The sequence below is a fragment of the Arabidopsis lyrata genome (genome assembly GCF_000004255.2).
Source record: "Arabidopsis lyrata subsp. lyrata unplaced genomic scaffold ARALYscaffold_6, whole genome shotgun sequence".
NCBI classification, from domain to species: Eukaryota; Viridiplantae; Streptophyta; class Magnoliopsida; order Brassicales; family Brassicaceae; genus Arabidopsis; species Arabidopsis lyrata.
This window is the reverse complement of record NW_003302550.1, coordinates 6,587,143-6,608,984: the sequence shown is the minus strand read 5'-3', so window position 1 is coordinate 6,608,984 and position 21,842 is coordinate 6,587,143. Positions and strand designations below refer to the sequence as shown.

The 21,842-nt window shown below is 35.8% G+C and overlaps 7 protein-coding genes across 7 annotated transcripts; 3 read left to right on the top strand and 4 right to left on the bottom strand.

Annotated features, from left to right (window-relative positions):
• The first annotated feature begins 2,615 nt into the window (after positions 1-2,615).
• Positions 2,616-6,103, top strand: LOC9307777 (probable mannan synthase 11). The gene is made up of 9 exons (XM_021021449.1): positions 2,616-3,130; positions 3,221-3,319; positions 3,636-3,888; positions 4,007-4,117; positions 4,480-4,616; positions 4,887-5,000; positions 5,225-5,424; positions 5,552-5,743; positions 5,834-6,103. Exons 1-9 carry the CDS (start codon positions 2,870-2,872, stop codon positions 5,979-5,981), a joined length of 1,515 nt encoding a protein of 504 aa, XP_020877108.1. The 5' UTR covers positions 2,616-2,869; the 3' UTR covers positions 5,982-6,103.
• A 692-nt stretch (positions 6,104-6,795) lies between these two features.
• LOC9307776 (chloroplastic group IIA intron splicing facilitator CRS1, chloroplastic) lies at positions 6,796-10,066 on the bottom strand. The gene is made up of 8 exons (XM_021023881.1): positions 10,062-10,066; positions 9,101-9,929; positions 8,676-9,021; positions 8,226-8,356; positions 7,787-8,131; positions 7,532-7,688; positions 7,134-7,429; positions 6,796-7,022 (listed from the first exon to the last, which is right to left on the bottom strand). Exons 1-8 carry the CDS (start codon positions 10,064-10,066, stop codon positions 6,936-6,938), a joined length of 2,196 nt encoding a protein of 731 aa, XP_020879540.1. The 3' UTR covers positions 6,796-6,935.
• LOC9309829 lies at positions 10,064-12,013 on the bottom strand. Its single transcript, XM_002871660.2, has 2 exons — positions 11,274-12,013; positions 10,064-10,755 (listed from the first exon to the last, which is right to left on the bottom strand). The coding sequence occupies exons 1-2, from the start codon at positions 11,832-11,834 to the stop codon at positions 10,096-10,098; spliced, it is 1,221 nt and encodes a 406-aa protein (XP_002871706.1). The 5' UTR covers positions 11,835-12,013; the 3' UTR covers positions 10,064-10,095.
• A 1,335-nt stretch (positions 12,014-13,348) lies between these two features.
• Positions 13,349-14,244, top strand: LOC9307775. Its single transcript, XM_002873714.2, has 4 exons — positions 13,349-13,538; positions 13,720-13,780; positions 13,854-13,995; positions 14,080-14,244. The coding sequence occupies exons 1-4, from the start codon at positions 13,374-13,376 to the stop codon at positions 14,120-14,122; spliced, it is 411 nt and encodes a 136-aa protein (XP_002873760.2). The 5' UTR covers positions 13,349-13,373; the 3' UTR covers positions 14,123-14,244.
• Positions 14,120-17,316, bottom strand: LOC9309828 (plastidic glucose transporter 4). Its single transcript, XM_002871659.2, has 13 exons — positions 17,215-17,316; positions 16,559-16,935; positions 16,410-16,477; positions 16,160-16,292; positions 15,975-16,074; positions 15,777-15,889; positions 15,579-15,672; positions 15,350-15,503; positions 15,075-15,221; positions 14,926-14,999; positions 14,734-14,822; positions 14,536-14,650; positions 14,120-14,445 (listed from the first exon to the last, which is right to left on the bottom strand). Exons 2-13 carry the CDS (start codon positions 16,924-16,926, stop codon positions 14,263-14,265), a joined length of 1,638 nt encoding a protein of 545 aa, XP_002871705.1. The 5' UTR covers positions 16,927-16,935; positions 17,215-17,316; the 3' UTR covers positions 14,120-14,262.
• Positions 17,317-17,946: 630 nt separating this feature from the next.
• Positions 17,947-19,904, top strand: LOC9307774 (chloroplastic group IIB intron splicing facilitator CRS2-B, chloroplastic). Its single transcript, XM_021022879.1, has 8 exons — positions 17,947-18,056; positions 18,497-18,689; positions 18,778-18,862; positions 18,946-19,013; positions 19,118-19,168; positions 19,244-19,317; positions 19,394-19,452; positions 19,538-19,904. The coding sequence occupies exons 2-8, from the start codon at positions 18,501-18,503 to the stop codon at positions 19,729-19,731; spliced, it is 720 nt and encodes a 239-aa protein (XP_020878538.1). The 5' UTR covers positions 17,947-18,056; positions 18,497-18,500; the 3' UTR covers positions 19,732-19,904.
• Positions 19,905-20,099: 195 nt separating this feature from the next.
• LOC9307773 (40S ribosomal protein S7-3) lies at positions 20,100-21,842 on the bottom strand. Its single transcript, XM_021022880.1, has 6 exons — positions 21,727-21,842; positions 21,170-21,254; positions 20,999-21,072; positions 20,777-20,900; positions 20,497-20,679; positions 20,100-20,403 (listed from the first exon to the last, which is right to left on the bottom strand). Exons 2-6 carry the CDS (start codon positions 21,242-21,244, stop codon positions 20,287-20,289), a joined length of 573 nt encoding a protein of 190 aa, XP_020878539.1. The 5' UTR covers positions 21,245-21,254; positions 21,727-21,842; the 3' UTR covers positions 20,100-20,286.

Genomic DNA, 21,842 nt, shown 5'->3' with positions numbered 1-21,842 from the left:
AAATTCAATTCACTGAAATCTGGAGCGGTTATAACCAAAACTTGCTAATCATTAAAATATAATTAATCGTATAATAATTATCTATAACTACCTACAAGATATAATTGAAACTGCTTCCTCTTATGTATTTCTTCTACGCATTTCGCATTCACATATCCGTTTCTAATGCAGCTATAGAGTCCACCCTCCCTCCCTTCTTCCTCTTTTTCGTTTTTTTTTTTTTTTTTGGCCCCAATATAACTCCCTGTAAAGTGTAAACATTGTAATTTTAGCATCTATATATTGTTCAATTATGACCTTAGCTCACGTTTCCTAATAGACCCATTAGCCCAAATATTAATGGGCCATAATTGTCTTGGTGCAAACACATGCCAGTCCTCCCCTGCTAATTTCCGTTTTCTAAGGTCTTGTCGAGGTTTTATTTACATTATTAGTCAGCCGTAATTAAAGAGCGTGAGTTACACTGCGAATAACTCTCTACTCGAGTCTTTTATTCTTTTGCCCAACAAAATTAAAAAAACCCTACTCGAGTCACGTTAAATAGTTGACATTTGCCACTTGCTTATGATAGGGACAAAGGTCAAGTGGGATATTTTTTTTCTCTATAGTGCGAAGACATTTTCCAAGTCTGACTTTTCTTTTCTTGCTTTATTCTCTTATTTCCCTCGTCTTGTAATGCCAGTATTCAAAGAGATTTGGATTAATTAAAAAAATGGAACACAGAAGTTGCAACAACCACGAGACGAATCAATGTAATACACACACACCATTGAAAGATAAACAAACACTCAGATTAGTCAGTCACTGAGCTTTGTAGTTTTGTGATAATATTTTACAAAGGAAAAAGAAAGAGGAGATAAGTTGTGGATCCTACAAACTACGGAGATAATTCCACTAATTAGGAAAGAATTGTTTTACTCAAAGCAATAAATCCATTTCGTCCTTATTGACCCAATCGTACCGGTTAACTCCGGTTACTTTCTCATCAGTTTGAGACATTAAAAAACATGTTTCCGTTCCAATGATTTGACTCTTTCCTACGAAACAACTAGGTCGAGAAAGATTACGGTTGCCATCTTAAATTTCACAGACAGATCATTAATTGTTTTTCTGCTCAAAATCACACTAGTAGTATTACTTTACTTAGTACAACTTCACAGTGGTCGTTTTTTTAATTCACATTGATTTTGTCGAGATTATGGTTGCCATTAACTAAGAGTTTGACATAACTAACAATTAATAAGGATCCCTTTTATTTACGTATAAAGAATCATTAGCAAGAAAAAAAAAAACCCCCAAAAAAATACTTCATCCGTTTCGTTTTAGTTGTCGTTTAAGGTTTTTTCACACAAATTAAGAAAAACATTAAATTTTATGTTTTACCCTTTATTAGTATATCTTATAAAAATTTTCATTGACCAAAACATTAAAACAATAGGGATAATACTAGAATTTTTACCAAACATTTGCATTGAAAATCTAAAACGACAACTATTACGAAACAAGAATTAAGTCATAAAACGACAACTAAAACGAAACAGAGGGAGTAGAAAGAGTGACAAAACTCAAAAATAAGTATACTATTTTATCATGTATTGGAAAACCATATATATATATATATATATATATATATCTATTTGATACTGAATTAATAAGAGCATGCACATAGTTGATACTCTATACAATTTTTATTATTAGTTTTAATGTTTGTTTATTGTTTGAGATTTTTTATGATACTGATAATAAATCTGTTTCTAGTGGTGAGACTGGTATCTGTATCATTAATTAAAAAAAATTATTTGCAAAATCGAAAAAAAAATATATAAAAACATAAGATTACAAAGGATAATATTACAATCCATAAAAACGTAGAATATACTTAAATAAAACATATCTTGTGGTCGAAGCAGGTAATTGGAGAAACTCATTGAACTTGTAATTATTTTGTCTGTCTTATATATAAATAGTAAAAAATTGAAAAACCCTACGATCGAAACCGTTCAGAGATATTGTTTGAGATGTTTGTAGATGTTTGTTCAGAGATATTGTTTGTCCGTGTTTGTGGTATTTCTGATCTTGTTATTGGTGTTCTCGCCATTATTGTTTAAGATAGTTGATTGCAGAGCCCTACGATCGAAGCCGTTCAGAGATATTAACGGCCATGATCAAACAAAGCCATTCAAAGATTTTTAATCTAAAAAAAAAAAAAACATTCACGGTCCAATGACATTCTGCTACATCATACGATACTAAATATCACAAGTATTAGTGGAGTGATACTGATCAGGCTAGTATCAGGTCCAATTATATGGTTTGGTCCATTAAAAAATTGTTTTTGGGCTAATGATACCAAGAAGAAATCACCAATCTGAAAGTTAAAAGATGACGTATATGTGCGTGATTGAATAGTACATAGACGATATACGATACCGATACAAGTAGGTATATGTAAGTATCACGTGGAAGTTATGAATAAAAATAGTGAGACTGAGTTAAAAAGTTAAAACATCGTTTGGTCCTTTTTCTCATCTTGTTGTTCCCACTAGCTATGATAATGTTCTAGATCAGGTCCACAAAATTTGGTAAAACGACGACGAATCAAAATAGAAACAAAAACTAAGACAAATTACTTAATATAACAAAAAAGGGAATCTCTGTAAAGTCAGACACTTATAGACAGAACAAGAAAAACCCATTTCTAAAATCCTCTCCTCTTCCTACAATAATTCTCACTCCCATTTCTTGGTTCTGAGAAGAATAGTTATATTTCTTTTGCTAGTGAATAATTTAGGATGCAGCTGCGACTTTCGAAAAGCTTGAAGCATATATTATATATAATGGAGTGAAGAGGATAGATAGATAATCAAGCATGAAAACTATGTGGTGGAGAGAAATGAGAAGTCTACTTATAGTTCCAATGTTCAGGTGTTTGGTGGCTATATGTTTGGTCATCTCACTGTTAGTTTTCGTTGAAAGTTTGTATATGAACATTGTAGTAATCTACGTCAAGTTGTTTAAACGCAAACCCGAGAAGATTTACAAATGGGAGGCAATGCAAGAGGACATGGAGCTCGGAAATCAAAACTTTCCCATGGTTCTTGTCCAAATCCCAATGTACAATGAACGAGAGGTATTTAATCATAGTTTTATGAATTGATCAGTTATTTTAATTTTATACTATATAGTGAACTAGTGATTTAAGTAAAGTTCTACTCCACAGGTGTTTCAGTTATCCATTGGTGCTGCTTGCAGACTCATATGGCCATTGGATCGACTAATCGTTCAAGTTTTAGATGATTCCACTGATCCCACCATCATGGTACATATATATATATTGATTGTTCTAAACGCATGCTTTTAATTACTAGTCAGAATATTTTATTTACAAAAATAAAAGGGAATTTTTTTTTTTTTTTTTCAATTAATTTTTTCTGTACGTTTGCCTTCACAAAATTCCAAATGATATTTGTTAAAAACGTGTAAATGTTTTGTTCTTGCTTGTAACCGCGATAATTTCATATGTAAACATTAAAAAATCTCTAAAAAAAAAATTTTAAGGTCAAGCGTCTAATGTGTAATTGCACACATTATTATTTATTTTTATTTTTTTGCCAAAAAAATGTGTGTAATTGCAGGAAATGGTGAACATAGAGTGTGGAAAATGGGCAACCAAAGGCATTAACATAAAATGTGAGAGGAGAGATAATAGAAATGGCTATAAGGCTGGAGCTCTTAAACAAGGTATGAGGCATAGTTACGTCAAAACATGCACATACATTGCAATCTTCGATGCCGACTTCCAGCCAGAGCCTGACTACCTACAACGGACTGTTCCATTTCTTATCCACAATTCCGAGCTCGCTCTTGTTCAAGCTCGATGGAAATTTGGTATGACTATTTGCGGTTAACACAAACAAAACACTTTCAATTTACTGTCAATTGGTTTTGACATAAAATATGCGTTTAGTCATAGTCATATGATTAAAGAAACTAATCCTTGGTATAGTGAATGCAAAGAAGTGCTTGATGACTAGGATGCAGGAGATGTCCCTCAATTACCATTTCACGGCAGAGCAAGAATCCGGATCCACTAGACATGCCTTCTTTGGCTTCAATGGTAGATGCACCCTTATCAACATTTGTTAATATACTTTATCCTGTGGTCGAAAAACTTCATATTTTATTTCTTAGATCCTCTAATTTTATTTTGCACAAAAAAAAAAAGATCCTCTAGTTTTTATATTCTATGTAGCTTCACTGTTTCTAACTAACAATTGCTAAAACAAGCCATATTTATTTGTATATGTGTTTTACAAAACCAGTTGATAATGAATGAATATACAAGTAGTTTTTCCAATAACAAGAAATTGTATACATTCAAATCCATCTTGTAATCTTCAAAATCTCTCATTAATATTTGTTTTTGGTATGCTACTCTGATATAGTTAAACTTTAAACAATACAATTGGACTTTTGCAGGGACTGCTGGTGTATGGAGACTGGCGGCGATGGAAGAAGCCGGTGGTTGGAAAGACCGAACCACCGTTGAAGACATGGACTTGGCCGTTCGTGTTGGTCTACATGGCTGGAAATTTGTCTTCGTCAATGATGTTGCGGTACTTTCAATTCTTTTGGACTATAACTAATTAATGTGTGTCCAAACGGACCAAACCTATCTGTAATTTAAAAGAACATCGTCTGAACCAGTCCAAATCTTAATTAATATTTGTCACATGTGTTGTTGCTGTGCACACACTTTATGCACAGTTGCACATGATTTAAATCCACAGGAAAGTGCAATAATATATTAACGTGTGGATATCAAATAAATAAGCTTTTAATCGTTTTTTATACTATATTTTAAAAATACATGATTGCGATTGTAGGTGAAAAGTGAGCTACCAAGCCAATTTAAGGCTTTCAGGTTCCAGCAACATCGATGGTCATGCGGTCCAGCTAATCTCTTCAGAAAAATGACTATGGAAATTATTCGCAATAAGGTACACTATTATTCATTCTATCTGACCAATAAAAACGAAAGATACATTTATTCTCTATCTTAATTTATTTCATTCTATGCACACCAACTTCTTTTTGTTGTCCATTATGAGAAACAAACACCCAATGTGAGGCATGCCAATTTAATTAAGTTTGTTCTATTGTTTTGATCTTAAATAATAATATAAAGTTGGTACTAATGAATTTGATTTGGTAATATGAACAGAGAGTGACGATTTGGAAGAAATTGTATGTGATCTACAGTTTCTTTTTCGTAAGGAAGATCATAGTCCATTTCTTCACTTTCTTCTTCTATTGTTTCATTCTTCCTATGAGCGTATTCTTTCCCGAAGTCAACATTCCGACTTGGTCAACTGTTTATTTTCCTTTTATGATCACTCTATTCAATGCCATTGCTACACCGCGGTTAGTACTATTTTCTAGCTATAACTTAACCTCAACTAACATGTGTTCATTTATTCATATAGTAGTAACTAGCTAGATTATAGTATACCATGTATTTATTATTTCAACTATATTGGTATGCATGTAGATCTTTTTACCTCGTGATTTTTTGGGTCTTGTTCGAGAATGTTATGGCTATGCATCGGACCAAAGGCACTTTCATCGGTTTACTTGAAGGAGGGAGAGTGAACGAATGGGTCGTCACCGAGAAGTTAGGAGATGCTCTCGAGACTAAGTTACTTCCCCAAGTCAGAAAACCTCGCTATGGGTTTCTCGACAGGTAATTAATCAAACAAATAGTATATTTGTTTTCTTCATATGATTCATCTCCAACATTAGTCAGCTTGTGAAAGAGTTTGTTTTGTTGCAGGATAAACTCAAAGGAGATGATGGTCGGGATATACATATTGTGTTGTGCCTCCTATAACCTTGTCTTTGGGAAGACATTGTTATATATTTATCTTTACATGCAGGCTCTTGCTTTTATTATTGCCGGAATTGGTTTTGTAGGAACTTGAAAAATGTCTTCTAATAGACATTTTGAGTTTCTAAGAATATGTAATTAGTAAATTATATCCGTTAGTATTCTCTCTCTTTTTTTTTTTTCAGATTTGAGAATAAGGTAGATTTCGTTGGAGAATCCATTTTTTAAACAAGAAAATAATTAATCATTTTTTCATGTTAAGTAGGTGAATCAATTTATTTAATACTCCCTCCGTTTACGAATAGTTGTCGTTTTAACTATATGCACACAAATTAAGAAACTATTAATGTTGTTAGTTTTCAATATAAAAATATCATTAATTATCTACCTAAACATAATTTAACCAATAGTAAATCAAGTTGCATAATAAAAATAAATATAAAAAATAAAAAAATAATAAATTTTGCATCGAAAACTGAAAACGACAACTAAATAAAAACAAAATTTTTTCTCTAAAACGACAACTATTCGAAAACGGAGGGAGTACGATGCTAATTCGTTGACGTCTTGATTTTATTGTTTGTACAATGTTAATATCGTTGTGGATGCCTTTAAACTTTAAAGCTTTAACTAGTCAATTAGCATATAGCGCCAAGCCAATCAATTATTCACTGCAAACTGCTTTTGGACCAAATTTTGCTTAGCATTCACGGTGCATTCATCTTTAATATGCTGGCTATTTCGACTATAAAAAGAAGAATAAAAGTTACATGATTGCCAAATTTAGTTAAATTTTCTTTTTTACCGAAGCTGCATTTATCAGGGTTTATAAGTATTTAACTATTTATTCAGAAAATGTGACATTACATAGTATATATATATAGTTTATATACATGCTAATCAGGCACTTAAAAAATGTTTTGAGTAAATTATAAAAATATACCACAGTAAAAGAAAAAGAATATGTGATTCAGTCAAGTAAATAAATTTGCCTTGGTAGGTAAACTTTTTCAGCTCTTCCTTGCAAATCATTTTGCATCAACCTAGCTCAGAAAGCAGAGTCTTGAAGATCTACCAAACTCAGCTTCAAATCTTCTATTACTCTCTCTCTCTGGTAAGCAAAGAACTTCAGTGACTGCCAATGAAAACAAAAAACAGATAAAAAATTAATTCAAATGAGATGCACAGCATTCTCTCAATCAAAAAAATGAAAGAAAGTGATTTCTTTGTCATTCATTTCACTTACACCGAGTCGCTGCATCGCAACAGATCTTTGTAACGCTTTTCTTTTTGTCAAAAGATTCTGTGCCATCAGTTTTGATGAAGGACGTTTGTAATTCTTGCCACGGTATATGAGTATTGCGTGTCCTTCTTTAAGTTTTTCGATTGAGATTAGTACTCCATTGCTCTCTGCTTCAAGTGATTTCGCTGTGTAGACAACTCTGGAGAAAATCTTCTGCATCGTGATCACTTTTGCTACCTCCCTGTGCTTCCAATGCTGATGTAGACCTTCCATTATACCAACAAAGACTCCTCTTCTACCTAAAAATGAAACAAATACAAAAATGAAATTTATGTAAATCAATCTCATAGCCAATGGATAAGGAATAAGAAGAAGACAAGAATGGATCCGGTTGCTCCTACCAAGAACTAAGCTGCTACTCATCTTCAGCCCTATTCTTCTCAAGCATTCTCTTTCTTCATTAGTAAATATCTCGATGTCATCATCTCGCTCCGATGGTTTCCACAAAGAATTCAATTTAAACAACTCCATTGTTGATTTCTCTATCTTTGATTTTAGCTGCAAACAAACAAAACGAAAATAAGCAATCCACGGACTTATATTACAGTAGGCGAAATATAAAACGAAGCAATTTTTGGAAGCTATAAAAGGCTTACAATGGAAAGCTTGTGTTCTTGGCTTTTGAGCTCCTTCTCTAGTCTTGCTTTCTCAGCTTCAGTCTCTAGGTTTCTCGTCTCCATTTCTCCGAATTTTCTTTGAAGTTCTTGAAACTCCAATAAAGTTCCACTTTTGCTTGTTTCCTTCAACTGTTTACCATCTGTTACCACCTCCAAGATTTCTATATCGCCCTCGCGCTTAGTTTCTTCAAAATGTTGGTATCCTCTGAGTAATCTCTCTCTGTCATCAACCAAATCTGTGACTTCATCAGAAAGGAAGTCCTTGCCTCTGTAAAGTATTATCAAGTATTTGTTGCGTAGTATCAGAACTCCTCCAGTAAGATGCTGAAAAAAATTGATAGAGCCCAAAAATGTCGCATCAGCCACATCGATATCGAATATATATAAAACAATTGGCCATAAGAAAAAAGAAATTTGCCTTTAGTTCATCTGCCATTTCCTCATTGTTTGTATTGAGAGCTCCCCATTTGATTGCAATCTTTGCAATAATACATTTCTCCCATAGCTTCACAATAGCGGAAGCTAAACCTTGAAGCCCATGGTTCCTCCCTTTGCAAATTAAGAAGAAGAGAAAAGACTGTTGAGAGCTCAAGGGAGAAAACCGCAAGCAAACACAATGAGAATGACGATAAGTAGTATACGCAAATGAAAAGAACAAAGATGGAGAATTTAAATATTAAATGTTGCAACTTCTGGAAAACAAGAGAACCATTTCTTGATCTATCTCTTCTCAAGATATAGTTTGAGCAAAATTCTTCATTATTTCATGATTTCCTCAGAAACATATGAATAGCTCTCCCTGAAGCTTAACTCTATATCACACACACAAAGAGTGAGGAAGACAGCTAAAGTAGTGAAGGCGAATTACCAAGGACAAAATGAAAAGGTAAAGCTTGAGCAATGTTTCTCAAGTAGGTAAGCTCTTCATCGCTTAACTTAGCTCTAGTGTTTGGTGGACAACGTCTAGATGGAGTCCTATATCCATTAACCACTTGAGGAAGCAAGTCAGCATCAACTGGAAACGGTCTTCTCATCCACCAATCCAGATATCGAGGTCCCAAACCATCCAATAACCTATCAGCTTCTCTCTCGTACAATGATGAGCTAATCTCATCTTGTCCAGAACGGGTTTCCTCTGATGAATAACTCGGTCCTCCTCGATAAACAACGAGAAATTCCTTCTTGCTTAACACAACCAAGCCTCCAGTCTTCATCTATTCTTGAAAACACGAGAAATCATTTCAGAGAAACATCAAGATTCCAACAAGTTTCAATAGATGAATGTAACCAAACCTCTATGATCTCTTGAGCTCGCTCCATGTTTCGACAAAGAGGAACATCAAATCTGACCATAGCAAGCTCCTTCAACTTCCAGATCAATCTAATCTCATTCACAACTGTCTCAGTAACACCTGCTTTTCTCACATTCACCCATTTTCTCATCTTCGAAGCTTCACGTCTCAATCTATTCAACAATCCTTCGTCGAGGATAAGCTCAGCCGTAGTCGGAACTCTCTCCTTCTTCATCCTCCGCATTATAAACCTCTCTTCTTCTCTATCCCATGGCATTTTCCCGCCAAATCTATCCTTGGACTCAATTTTCTCCGAAATTCGACCTAAATACTCGAATTCGCTCAAATCATCCATATGGGTTTCTTCCGAATCACTGCCTTCATCAAGCTTTTCAACATTACGCACGATTTTCTTCATCGCTTTCTTCCCCCTGACACCACTCTCTCTACGGTTCAACGCCTTAAACGTCTTCTCTTCAACTTTCCGTGGCTTGTTCCTCTTCTCAGTGTCGACAATTTCATCGGGTCGAAGCAAGAGAGGACCTTTCATCCATGGAGCAGTAGGAACCTTCATCGCAGCATCAGAGAGTCCTCGTTTTTCCCTAAATTGATCAAATTGGGGACTTTTGGCGGCATTTGAAGGGTTTTGATTAGGGTTTAAGGAGGAATTTATGATCAGAGATGGATAAGCTCGCGCCGAGAGGAGGAGAGAAGTTAGCATTTGATTAAAAGTCTGCAACTTTGGGTTTTCGCCCAAGTTACACGAGAGCAGAACAAAGAGCTCACTAACCGACAAAAATCGTGGATAAGATAATATATCTATTCCATTTCTCTCATTAAATTCCTAATTTTAATTTTCTACCATATAATTGAAATAAAATTTTATTATTATTATTGAATTTAAATTTATGTGGTTAGGGTACAACTGTAGTTCGAAGAAAAAAAATCTAAATTATTATCACTTCATAATATTTACTAATTGAAAAAAGAATGTAACTATGGACCAAATCCAAGAACTATTGGCGAAATTCTTAACAAAGGCTCTAATGTTTCGGCTGTAAATTTCCTCGCAAATAAAAAACACTTGGAAGTTGTAACATTCTCTCCACCACGGCCATAATAGACACACTCCTCCTTAAACCGGATTCGGTTAAGAAACTCATCGGTTATATCAGGCCAAATAAACCGGCCAGGATGTGGACCGGCTTTGGACCAATCAACCCACGTCAAGGTCCGGTTAGCGCTCATCTCCCCATGCAACATGTGAACAAGAGTTGGGATATAATGCTCGTCCATGTAACAAGGCGGTTTACAATGTTCATCGAATACTCTGTAGTAAACCGTGTCTGCGATAATATGAAGAGCAAGTTCTCTAGTTGTTTCAAACCATTGTGATCCTTTTCTCCAATGTGTGATGTTGATTTGTGGATACATTTTGTGATTGTAACGGCCTCTACCGGATTTTCTTGGGTCGTCGAACGAGCCAATGAAGCTGAGATTGGTGCCGGTTAAGTAATCGTAGATTGTTGTGAAATTGTAGAGTGGAATGCAAGAATCGGACAGGAGGACGAATCTTTGGTTCGATTCGTCTAGAAGTGCGTTGGCTAAGAGTCTTTTCTCTGCGTCTACCATTGATGATGTTCCCCAATATACCGGCTGTTTGACAATTTTTTCACAAACCAACATCAATATTATTGTTAATATAAAAAAAATTATTGTTAAAATAATCTAAAACTATTTATACAAATTGAAGCCTTTTTAAATTTGTAAGGTTTATTGAACCTAGAAATTTAATAACGTATAAAGCCTCGATTCCTACGACCTTTTCAGTTTATATCTACAAATTTTATATTGAGATGCATTTTGAAACTATTCTCTGTATTGTTCAAAATTTGAGAATAGTCTATATTGGAAGATTATTAACATGATTAAGACATGTATTTATGTTAGAATAATATCAAATGGGTTCATGCCTTAGTGGACCATTATGCAAGGGTCGAATCAAGATCAATACACGTGCCACGTGAAAAAACCAACCAGCTGTCAAATCCAAGAGATATGTTTGGAAAACTAGTGATATAATACTAATCATATATATATAGGGGTACCTAATTAAATAGGTTTAGTTAAGAAAAGAGAAAGAATAATTAACAAACTAAAGCTGTTATTATCACCTGGCTTGGGATTCTTCTTGAGTAGAAGATGGAAGTTTCTGGGAAAGAATCTTGAAAGGATGGATTAGTATGGACATATATGGAATAAAACCCTTCATGTCCTTCAAAGAACTTCTCCCACAAGCCAGCCAATGGGAGTCTGCCACCTGTCATGAACATGAAAGCCACCTTCACAACCATCTTCCCATCATTATTATGTCTCCTCCCTAACCATGATGACGATGATGATGTTGGTGATGATAATGACGAGACCTTGGTGAAGAGTTCTTGATCACTCATGTTGTGTTGAAGTGTTTTTAGTTGCAACTCTTGTTTGATGTCCATCGTTGTGGTATGGTTGAATAGTAATGTAGACCATAAGGGTTGTCGTTGTGTCGTCGTCGTAGACATGTGTACGGCTTTTAGTTGCAGACAAAGGAAGAGACCGACCGAGAAACCGAATACAAAGAAGAGTGAGCTTAAGACATAACTTCCCTTTTGTAAGAGAATAAATCTCAAGGGCTTTGAGATCATTGGGTACTGTTCTTCTTCTTTCTTGCTCTTATGATCTATAATGCCCATCGTAGAGATAGAGAGGGAGAGGGAGAGAAAGAGAGAGCTAGAGAGAGAGAAGTGTTGTTGTGATCGTTAAGTATTTTGCAACCCAGTAGTTATAAATGTGTTATTATTACAAGTTGTAAAAGAAAGAAAAAGACAAAACAAGGTATTTGGAGTGTATTGGACAACGTCAAAGAAGCTCTTGCAAGTTAAATGTATATTAATAGGTTAGACTTTGGAACGAAGACGTGGCCTGTTGACTTTTAGTTGTTCTCAGGTCAACATATGTATATAAAGATCATGTGTTAGATACAAAACTTAGGTTTTAGATCTTAACATCATGCGATTTGACAAAATTTTATCTTGCACATAGGACGAAGTATAGTAAGAGATTGCAATTTCAAGTAAGGGTGATATGTTGTCAAAATAAGCTAAGGGGTGAATGGGTGATGAATTCTTTAATTTAACTGAAATCAAGTTAGAGTGATATGTTGTCAAAATAAGCTTAGAGTGACATGTTGTCAAGATTGTCAAGATATGATTGTTTGAATATATGAATCGGACCAAATTTTATTTTAACCGAATCAAAATATTGCACACATTGGTGAGAGAGGTGGATATTTTTTTTTTGGGTGAGAGGTGGATGTAACCGAGCAGTTCTGTATATGAAAACCTATACTTGGATGATCTATTGGATTATTTATTTGTGTTTGGGTTCAATTTTGTCTAATTTTTCTTTCGAAATTCTACCTTAACCGAACTAAAACAATTAGCAAATTAAATTAACTCAAACCGAAATAATTATTAAAATGTTGCAATACGAAACAGAAGAGCGTGCAAAATGTTCGGTGCTGACCCACAAACCATGGAAAGGAACAAGATTTCATGCCTAACTTTAGGTGCACTTAAACGACACATTGCCAGAACTTTCCTCAATTTCATTTTTTTTTTGGTTGCTACATAGTCAAATATGAACTCTTAATTTGAATATAACAAAAATCGGTAATACATAATGTGGTAGTCTTTCGGAAAGAAAAATCCATTTTTTAAGTATTTCTGTGCGTTTTTACCGGAGCTAACCGGATCAGCCGATCGGGTATATAGAAAAATATATATATCGGTGATATAGAGGTTAAGCATTGTGGTCGTGATCGGCATACTAGATTAGTGGATTTAAAAAATCATAAGGTCTAATTAGTTTGCTTAGTCAAGGCACAAACGTAATTAAAGACGAAGCTTGAGAGTTTTACTTTCTACTCAAAGCTGTTAGACATAGCCCATTTATTTTCGTCACGATCTATGATGCAATAATTAAGATTTCAAATTAATATAGTAACTCACTAATGCCAAAACTTGCAAAATATTTGGGTGTAATTGATAGTTAAAGAAACTATTAGGTTAATTATGTATTAATTCAAAACATTCGGGTAGTTAGTTAAACACGCATATGCTTCCGGGGTAATTTCGGTATTTTCCCAAAATATCAAAGAAAAAAAAGGGAAAGGAAGGATCCGACGTCGTTTCTTATAATTCTCATTTCTCAAAGTTGTCGAAGAACCAGCGATGAACGCCGACGGAGAAGCCATGGCGACGACGAGGAGGACAAGCGAGGAAATCGACAGAGAAGCAGAGGAGAATCGCAAAGAAGCTTTATTAGCCTCTACACTATCTCTTCAACCCAATTTTAATCGTTCCAACGTCAGTCAGAAACAAATTTCGAAATTACAGGTCAGATTCTTCGCTTCGACTTTTAAAGTTTATGATTTTCAGATACCTCAATGAGGTTATAAACACACGATTTCGTATAATTATCTTGATTCGAATTTCTATTAACTGTTCAATCCAAAAAAAAAAAAAAAAAACAATATAAATTTGAAGCCATTTTGTTTATGTTTTGAGATTACTACAGGAGCTACACAAGAGACGTATGCAAATAAAAGCCAATACAAAGATTCATAAGAAACCTAAAGGTATATAGTTAGCTCTTGTTTGAGAATTCGCAGTTCATATCCACTAGACTAAAAGCTCTACACTGAAATGCAGCGAGCAAGAATTCTCAGATCAAAGATGGGGAAAGCTCTAACAAGTTGAAAGAATCAACTTCCTTTTCTTCTACCTTAGAAGAACAGAATCATAGTAAGACACTAGGCACAACACCAAAGAAGCCACAAAAACTGTTTTGGGGGTGAGCTTTTTTGCTTATTGTAGAATTCTTGAAAGTTATTGAGAAAACATTTGCTAATGTTTGTGCGCTTTTGTTTTGAAACAGGCTAGATACTAGGGAAAGGTGGGAAAGGAAAGCCAACATGTAGTGGTCATGAAACGATTTCTCGTTATTGATAACTTCGTCCATTGTACAATTTACCCAAGAGTAGTAGATTAGAAAACGACTCACAAGCTAAATGATGAAACAAAGTTGTTTTTATTTTGCTGATTTCTTTTTTGTTTAAATTCAAACTCCAGCTGTAAGAGCAAGCTCTATTTCCTCGAGTGATCGCCCTTTAGTCTCTACGACGTTTCCTGCAATGTATAGGACCGCAAGGACGCAGACTCCGGCAAAACCCAAGTAGACACTGCTGATTCCAAATCTAGTCACAACGCTTAAGAAGTATAGTCCAATCACAAAGTTTGATATCTGTTAGGGCAAAAGAGAGACAAAACATTAGAAACAGAGAGAAATAAACTCTGTTCTTAACCATACAACCTATAGAGATATGTATATTACCCAATGCATGCCAAGAGAAAGGGCGACTGCCTTAGCTCTGATTCGGGATGCAAATATCTCTGGAAGAAGAAGAGCTGGTACCGGGCCAGCACCAAGTGAGAATGACAGGACATATCTGGTTGTACACGCGAGCATAAGAGTCGGTCAAGGCCAATACAGAGAAACTAAAACAAAGTCTTCAAGAGGAGAATGACTTACAGGACTGTTCCAACAACGGCAAGGGTTCCAGAATATGCAGCAAGAGCCTTCCATGTGAAGGACAAGGAGAGCAACAACATCGACAAAGCCTTTTCAATACAAAATCACAAAATCTAAGTTAGCCCGGTTATGGTAATACTAATGCGAGTTGAGATTTTCGAATATGGCTTAGAATGATAATGAAACATGTACCATTCCACCAAAGCTTGTGAGTAAAAGACTTTTCCTTCCCATTTTGTCCATCAAGGATGAAGCAACAGCAGTTCCTGCGATCAGATTTTTATCGGGTTATTTGTTTGGCTATATTAAAACTAAAGGGGAACATATAAGAGCAAACGAACCAAAGACATTTGATGCTCCAACGAGAGCACTGGCTGCAACATCAGATTGGATTCCAGCGCTACGGAACACCGATGTAGAGTAGTACACAACTGCGTTTATCCCGGCTAACTGTTGAAACAAAAACAGAGCAGCACCTACGCTTACAACTACAACAAGAACACACAAGAAACTATGTTAATACAATACAATAAGACGTTTGAAAGGAATATCTTGGCTTAATCCGTCAGCTTTTATGATAAGCGAAACAATGTATCTCCAGCAAGTCGTGTGATACCTTTCCAGTAGCGGCTGCTGAATAGATCAAACCATCCTGCTTCTGGCTCTGAAGAACCTTGGCCAGAGGTTGATAAGTCACGCACTAGTTCAACAACTCTTTCTTTACCATACAGAGTTTTGATCGCCTTTTCAGCTTGAGAGACTTTTCCTTGCTGCAAAATTGATTTCCTTGAATTGTCAAAAATTAATCTCAGTTAAGTATGAGTTCTATTCCTGGTGGAAAGTACCTGAACGAGCCACCTTGGGCTTTCTGGAGAAAAAGCCATTCCTATGGCTAGTAGAACGGAAGGGATAACTGCAACACCAAACATCGTCCTCCACCTAGGAAACCATGAGATCAAAACTTATATGAACACATTATGCAACCCAAAAAAAATATATATATATGAATAGTATTCAGATTAATATAAGGGGATCCTACATACCATAGAGGGTTTGCTGCAAGGGGTAATCCAGCTATCAAGGCTGCAAGTATTCCTATACATATGAATAACTGGTTCACGGATCCGAGTGCTCCGCGGATTTCGGTTGGTGATATCTGACACCCATCATCACACGCTTCAGAAACATAACATATAAAATATCTAACATCTTAAGCTAAATGTGCACAGTATTTAAACAACCTCAGATATGTAAAGTGGTACAATGGCTGATGAGATTCCGATTCCAATTCCTGCGAGCAGACGTCCCACAATCATAGTCTGCACACTCTGAGCTGTTGCACTAAACAACCAAAAAAGAACCAATGCGTTAAAAGATAACTCAACTTCCCACCAATATAAGTATGAATTAGCACTTAAAACAATACCATAAGAAAGCTCCAATGGCAAGCGGGATAGCATCCAATTGAAAAGTTCTTGTTCGTCCAAATTTGTCAGCTAATGCACCTCCAGTGAATGAACCTACCGTTGCACCAGCAAGCAGAGCACTAACAATCCATCCTGCTCCGAAGCAATCAGAGAGAATACCAGTTATGAGTTTGGCTACTCATCAAAACACGAATCATTTTACCGTTATACGAACAGGGGGAGCAAGAGAAGTGGGGATCATATACTTGCCTTGTAAAACAGTATTCTCGGCGATCCCAAGATCCTTAGCAAGGTATTCAAGAGCACCATTGACTACCCTGATTCAATCCAAAGAAACACCATCATCAAAGAAACCATGATCACACCCCAAGAATAAAAAGGTGTAGTATTAGTCATACCCAAGATGATAACCAAAGAGTATAGCACCAAGACAAGCAACACCAACAAAAGGTAAAACAGTTCCAGAGCGTTTGCCTTCAGATCTCAGAGGTATAGCTTCTTCTGCATCTCCAGAGGAGGCTTGAGCTCTGACCGATCGAGCTTTGACCGAAGAGAAACTCATAACGCTCTGGATCCCGTTTTCAGCACGAGCAAGCTTAGCTCCCATGGCTTTAGAACCAGAACAGTAGAGTGGTCCGGTTGTGGCTATGCTCTTCTTATCAGCGAAGCGAATTCCGGTAGAAGTCGCCGATCTGTTAGAAGACAAGGTCCGTCTGTGAAACGCAAACGCGGCGTTTCCTTTAACCGCATACGTTGACGACTGCATTTTTTCTGACTTTTATAACCGTAATTGCGAAGAAACGAGAAAAATTAGGCAAAGAAAGAAAAAAAAAATCGCATTTATAACAAACAGAACTCAAAATAAGGGAAGTAAGAAACGATGAGGACACAACATCAATCAATTGCATTGATGGCGAACGAGCGAGAGAGAAAATGCTCTTCTCGATCGCGACTGGTTAACAAAAATCGTGATATACAAAGCGAAACTTAAGATTTGGGAAGAAAACGAACAACAAAGAGCAAAACCGATTTGGAGTGATAGTGAGAAAATTACCAGAGAAACTTCGGAGACTCCGCGATTAGAGAAGGGAGAGAGTAGTGTGGGCTTTGTACCAGAGAGATTGTGATTGCTGGGATTCCCCTGAGTTAAAAAAAAAAAAAAAAAAAAAAAAAAAAAAAATTTAAAAGGCCCAAAATTATAATTACGCAATTTTGTTTCCTTATATTGTTTGGCCTTTTTGTGTAAATAATTCATATTTATCCAAAAACCATAAGGAAAATCAAGTAGCAAATATCACGAATTTAATTCATGTGATGCATCTTTCAATTTTGTATTGATATTTTGGTAATATGTAGTACTACGAAAGTTTTAAATAAATAAATCAATATCTAAATCAAATTAAATGGCGTAATTATTAGGAAATGTAAATCAATAGTCAGAATTTTTTCCCCACAAAATGTATATTAACAGAAAATATTGGCGAAATATGTAAAATGCTAAAAGAAAAAGGGTAAGAAAAAATAAGTAAAAGAGGGGTACGTACGTAAGAGCCGCAGGATTGGCGATTTGGCAGCGCTGGATTTTCTGGATTAGATTTTGGATGACGTATAGCCGCACGTGGTATACTCACGTGCCGTCATCGAGAATGTGATGACGCATAAAACACATTTATCACAGTAACTTGGGCCACTATTATTTAGCCCATTCAATTTTTGTGGGCTAATATTAGTAATAAGCCCATTAACCCCAAAAATCTGACCAATTTCGAAGATCTTCGTCTCTGTCTGTCTCTCTCTCTCTCTCTCAAAACCTCACTCAGTAGTTCATCGTTCTATCTCGTTCCAACGTCTTCGCAAAGGTCAGCTAGAAATTTTCGAATCTCTCTAGAAGAAGAGGTAAGCTATTTTCTTTCTCACTTATCCTTCTTCTACTGAGAAGTTATACCATAATCTAAACCACAAAGACAAAATCTTGTAATCCTTGTAGCTCATTACTAATCTCTGATTCTCCATAAAATTTGCTGAGTCCTCTGTTCGATTACACTTAAGCTTCTTTTTTTGATCTGCGTTGTATCTCTCTTAATGGGTTTCATTAAGTTTTGATTCTCAGTGATTATATGATTTCGAATTTCATTATCTCGTGGAAAGCTTGTTATCGTAATGTGTTCGATGGTATATGAAGAAAAATGTATTCAATCTTAAATTTTCTATTCATTTCACTTTCAATAGTTCCTTGAAAAATGGTTAATTTTAGATATATGTTGATAATTTTGGTAGCATAAATCATAAATGACTAATAATGATAGATGATTGATTCCACTTCTTTGAATCAACAGTTCAATGCTCTGCCCAACGTATACACCAACTATTTACCACTTTCATACGCAAAAGCCGGTTTTTCGGAAACCGAGGTTTCGGGTTTGTTCATCTACTTCTACTGAGAATGACAGATTCAAAGTAGAGTACACTCCTTGGCTTATCGTTGGGTTGGGCAATCCAGGAAACAAGTATCATGGAACAAGACACAATGTAATAAAAAACAATCATTTTTGTAATTATTTGCTTTTAAAAGTTTGGTTTCTATCTCGGCAATGCTACAACTTTGTGTTGTTTTCAGGTTGGTTTCGAGATGATCGATGTGTTGGCTAGAAAAGAAGGGGTTTTGATGAACACGATACAGTCGAAAGCACTAATCGGAATAGGTTTTACTTCTCTCGCTCTCGGTTCTTCGGTTTGAAGCATAGTAAAACTGATGACTTTTTGGTTCTATGTATGATCAGTACAGGTGCTATTGAAGATGTACCTATCTTGCTGGTTAAACCTCAGACTTATATGAACTTCAGCGGCGAATCGGTTTGTATTTTCTGTCCACCAAACTTTTCTTATCATAACTTTGCAAAGATCAGCTGCATGATCAAATAATCCTCATACTTAAACTGTTCTGTTGTCGTTTAAAGGTTGGATCTTTAGCTTCACACTATCGAGTACCATTGCGCCACATTTTAATGGTAAGATTACTGACTTAAGTATCCCTATAAACCAGAACAATGTTCCGAGTAAACACTTTTGTTTCTCCCTCCTAGCTTTACGATGAGATGGCTTTACCAAATGGGGTTTTGAGACTTCAACCAAAAGGAGGTCAAGGCTATCATAACGGGTATGAATGTACCTCTTGAACATATAAGTGTGTTCTCTGATCTATTAACTGATGTCACCTTTTATATTTGTTACAGAGTGAAGAGTGTAATGGGGCATTTGGATGGTCGTCGAAACTTTCCTCGTTTAAGCATAGGTATGGTTTCGGTCTGGTTCGGGTTTAAAAGCGAGACTATCCTCTGTTTCTCTTTCAACTTTTATGTTTTGTTGACTTTTGTCAGGCATTGGTAAACCACCTGGAAACATGGATATGAAAGCTTTTCTTCTTCAGAAGTTTAGTCCATTGGAACGGAAACAGATCGACGAAGCACTCGAGCAAGGAAGTGAAGCTGTGAAGACTCTTGTGCTTAATGGCTTCAATCAAGGAATTTCGAGATTTAATCTTGTGCAGAAGTATAAATTCCACAATGTATAGAATGTGATTAGAATGATAAGTAAACAGATGCAAGCCTTTTGCTTTGATTTGCAATAAGCAACCATGTAGAGATTCAGATTGGTGTAGCATATTCATTTTATTGTGAGACAATCACTATATACTAGGTCTATGCACTTTTTAAATTTAATATAATTCAGTCTCGAGTTATTGCATATGGTTGCGACCGCACATACTCTGATTACACTATGAAGAGACTTCATAGACTCGTTGCAGAGCAAGATTATGTTCATAGACTCGTTGCAGAGCAAGATTATGTTCATAGATACTGACACTAACCAATAGTTGCAGTTGAATATAATTACACGTATTGAAGACACCTATCTCTTCTCAATGTGTTGCTTTTGAAATTTGGAATGAATCTGAAATTATAAAGAAGGTTTCAAAATTGAAAAGCACAAAAAGTAGTCATTGTAAATAAAACATTAAAGATTGTGAATAAGGAACTGAATCAAGAGAGTTTCCTTCATCCTAAATACCACAAAACAGAATAAAAAGCTCTCTTTCTCTATCCTGATGATTCATCATCATCTTCTTTCAAGCTTCGACTGGGTACTCAAAAACGACATCTTTGCCGGTAAGTTTACGGTACACACCCACCATAGTCTCGAGCTTGTATTCAGAGTTGTTCTTCTCCTTGGCATCCAAATAGACCTGTGACATAACAGTCAAAACAGAATGTAAAGGTGAGCTCAAAATCATTCAGAGAAAGATCTGAGTATAATCTCATAGTAAATGATATGATACCTTCATGATCTTGGAACCATCAAGACGGTACCGAGTACGCTTTCCAACAATCTCAGCGGGGAAAGCAACATCTTCAAGCATAGCTTCATGAACAGAGGTAAGAGTTCTGTTACGTGGCCTCTGAACAGCAGCACCCTTCTTAGGAGGACGCATGATCCTTCTTGTGGTAACAAAGATGACATCCTGTGAAAACAATGAGACAAAAGGCAGAATGTTTTAGACAGATTGTACTACTATTTACTTAGGCATTTACTAAAGAGAAATAAATTTATAAAATTACCTTTCCACTAAACTTCTTCTCAAGCTCTCTGACGAGGCGGGGATGAATCTTGCGGAAAGCTTTCCTCAATCTGAATGGGACGTAAATCACAACAGCTTTGCGGTTTCCGGAGATATCCATTTGACTGTAGAGAAAGAATAAAATATAAAATAAGTTTCCCTTCGAAAAAGGCTAATGCAACAATGGACTGAAAAGGAGTAGAAACAAAACGAAGAAACATACACAGCTTGGTTGATGTAGAGATCTTTCAACTCGCTTTTCAACTCCTGGTTAGTGTTCTCCAAATCAAACAAAGCCTGAGAAAGAAAATTCCAGCTATTCACGATGAACAATTCACAGAAGACTAATTTAAAGACAAAGAGTCAAAGACATAAGAGGAGGAGTTGTTAGTACCTGAGCAACTTGCTCCTCGCATTCTGTTGGCTCAGCATTCTTGTCCTTCTTGATCTTGTTCTGAGCGGAGAACATCTTCACAGATCTTGAATTGTAAGAAAAACGAAACAAGGAAAAGTGATGACTTTAGGCATAGGAACTTGCTACCATTAAATTTCAGGATACACATTCATAAAATCCATTAACAAAAACAGACGAGTAAATGTTTCCACTTTCCAGTATGTTCAAAGTTGAAGGCTTTATGGATCAAAAGGGAAAAAAAAAACACAGAGAGCCTCTCTCTCAGCTTTCTAGTTCTATTCAGTAGCAAGATATAAATTTTTAAATCGACATTGTCACATAGTCTACAGAGGCTTAAACTAAACTACAGTATCTTTCTCTTAAAGAGCAAAAACCCAGAATTAGACCAATTACAAGAGCTAAAATCTTACACCATTCCACACTAAAGTGAGCTACAAGATTTTAGACAAAACATCAGCATTTCCCCTCACGAAAAACAGAACAAACTAAAAAGACGGACCAGAGAGTAAGCGAAAGATAAACTCTTTGCGACTAACCGATTAGTGAAAACGGAAGCGAAATCTGCAAGAACGAAGAAGAACCCTAGATTGACAAAAAATGGTTTGCGGCTTCTCCTTCGCAGCACAGTTTCAGTAAAATCAGGTTTTAATGT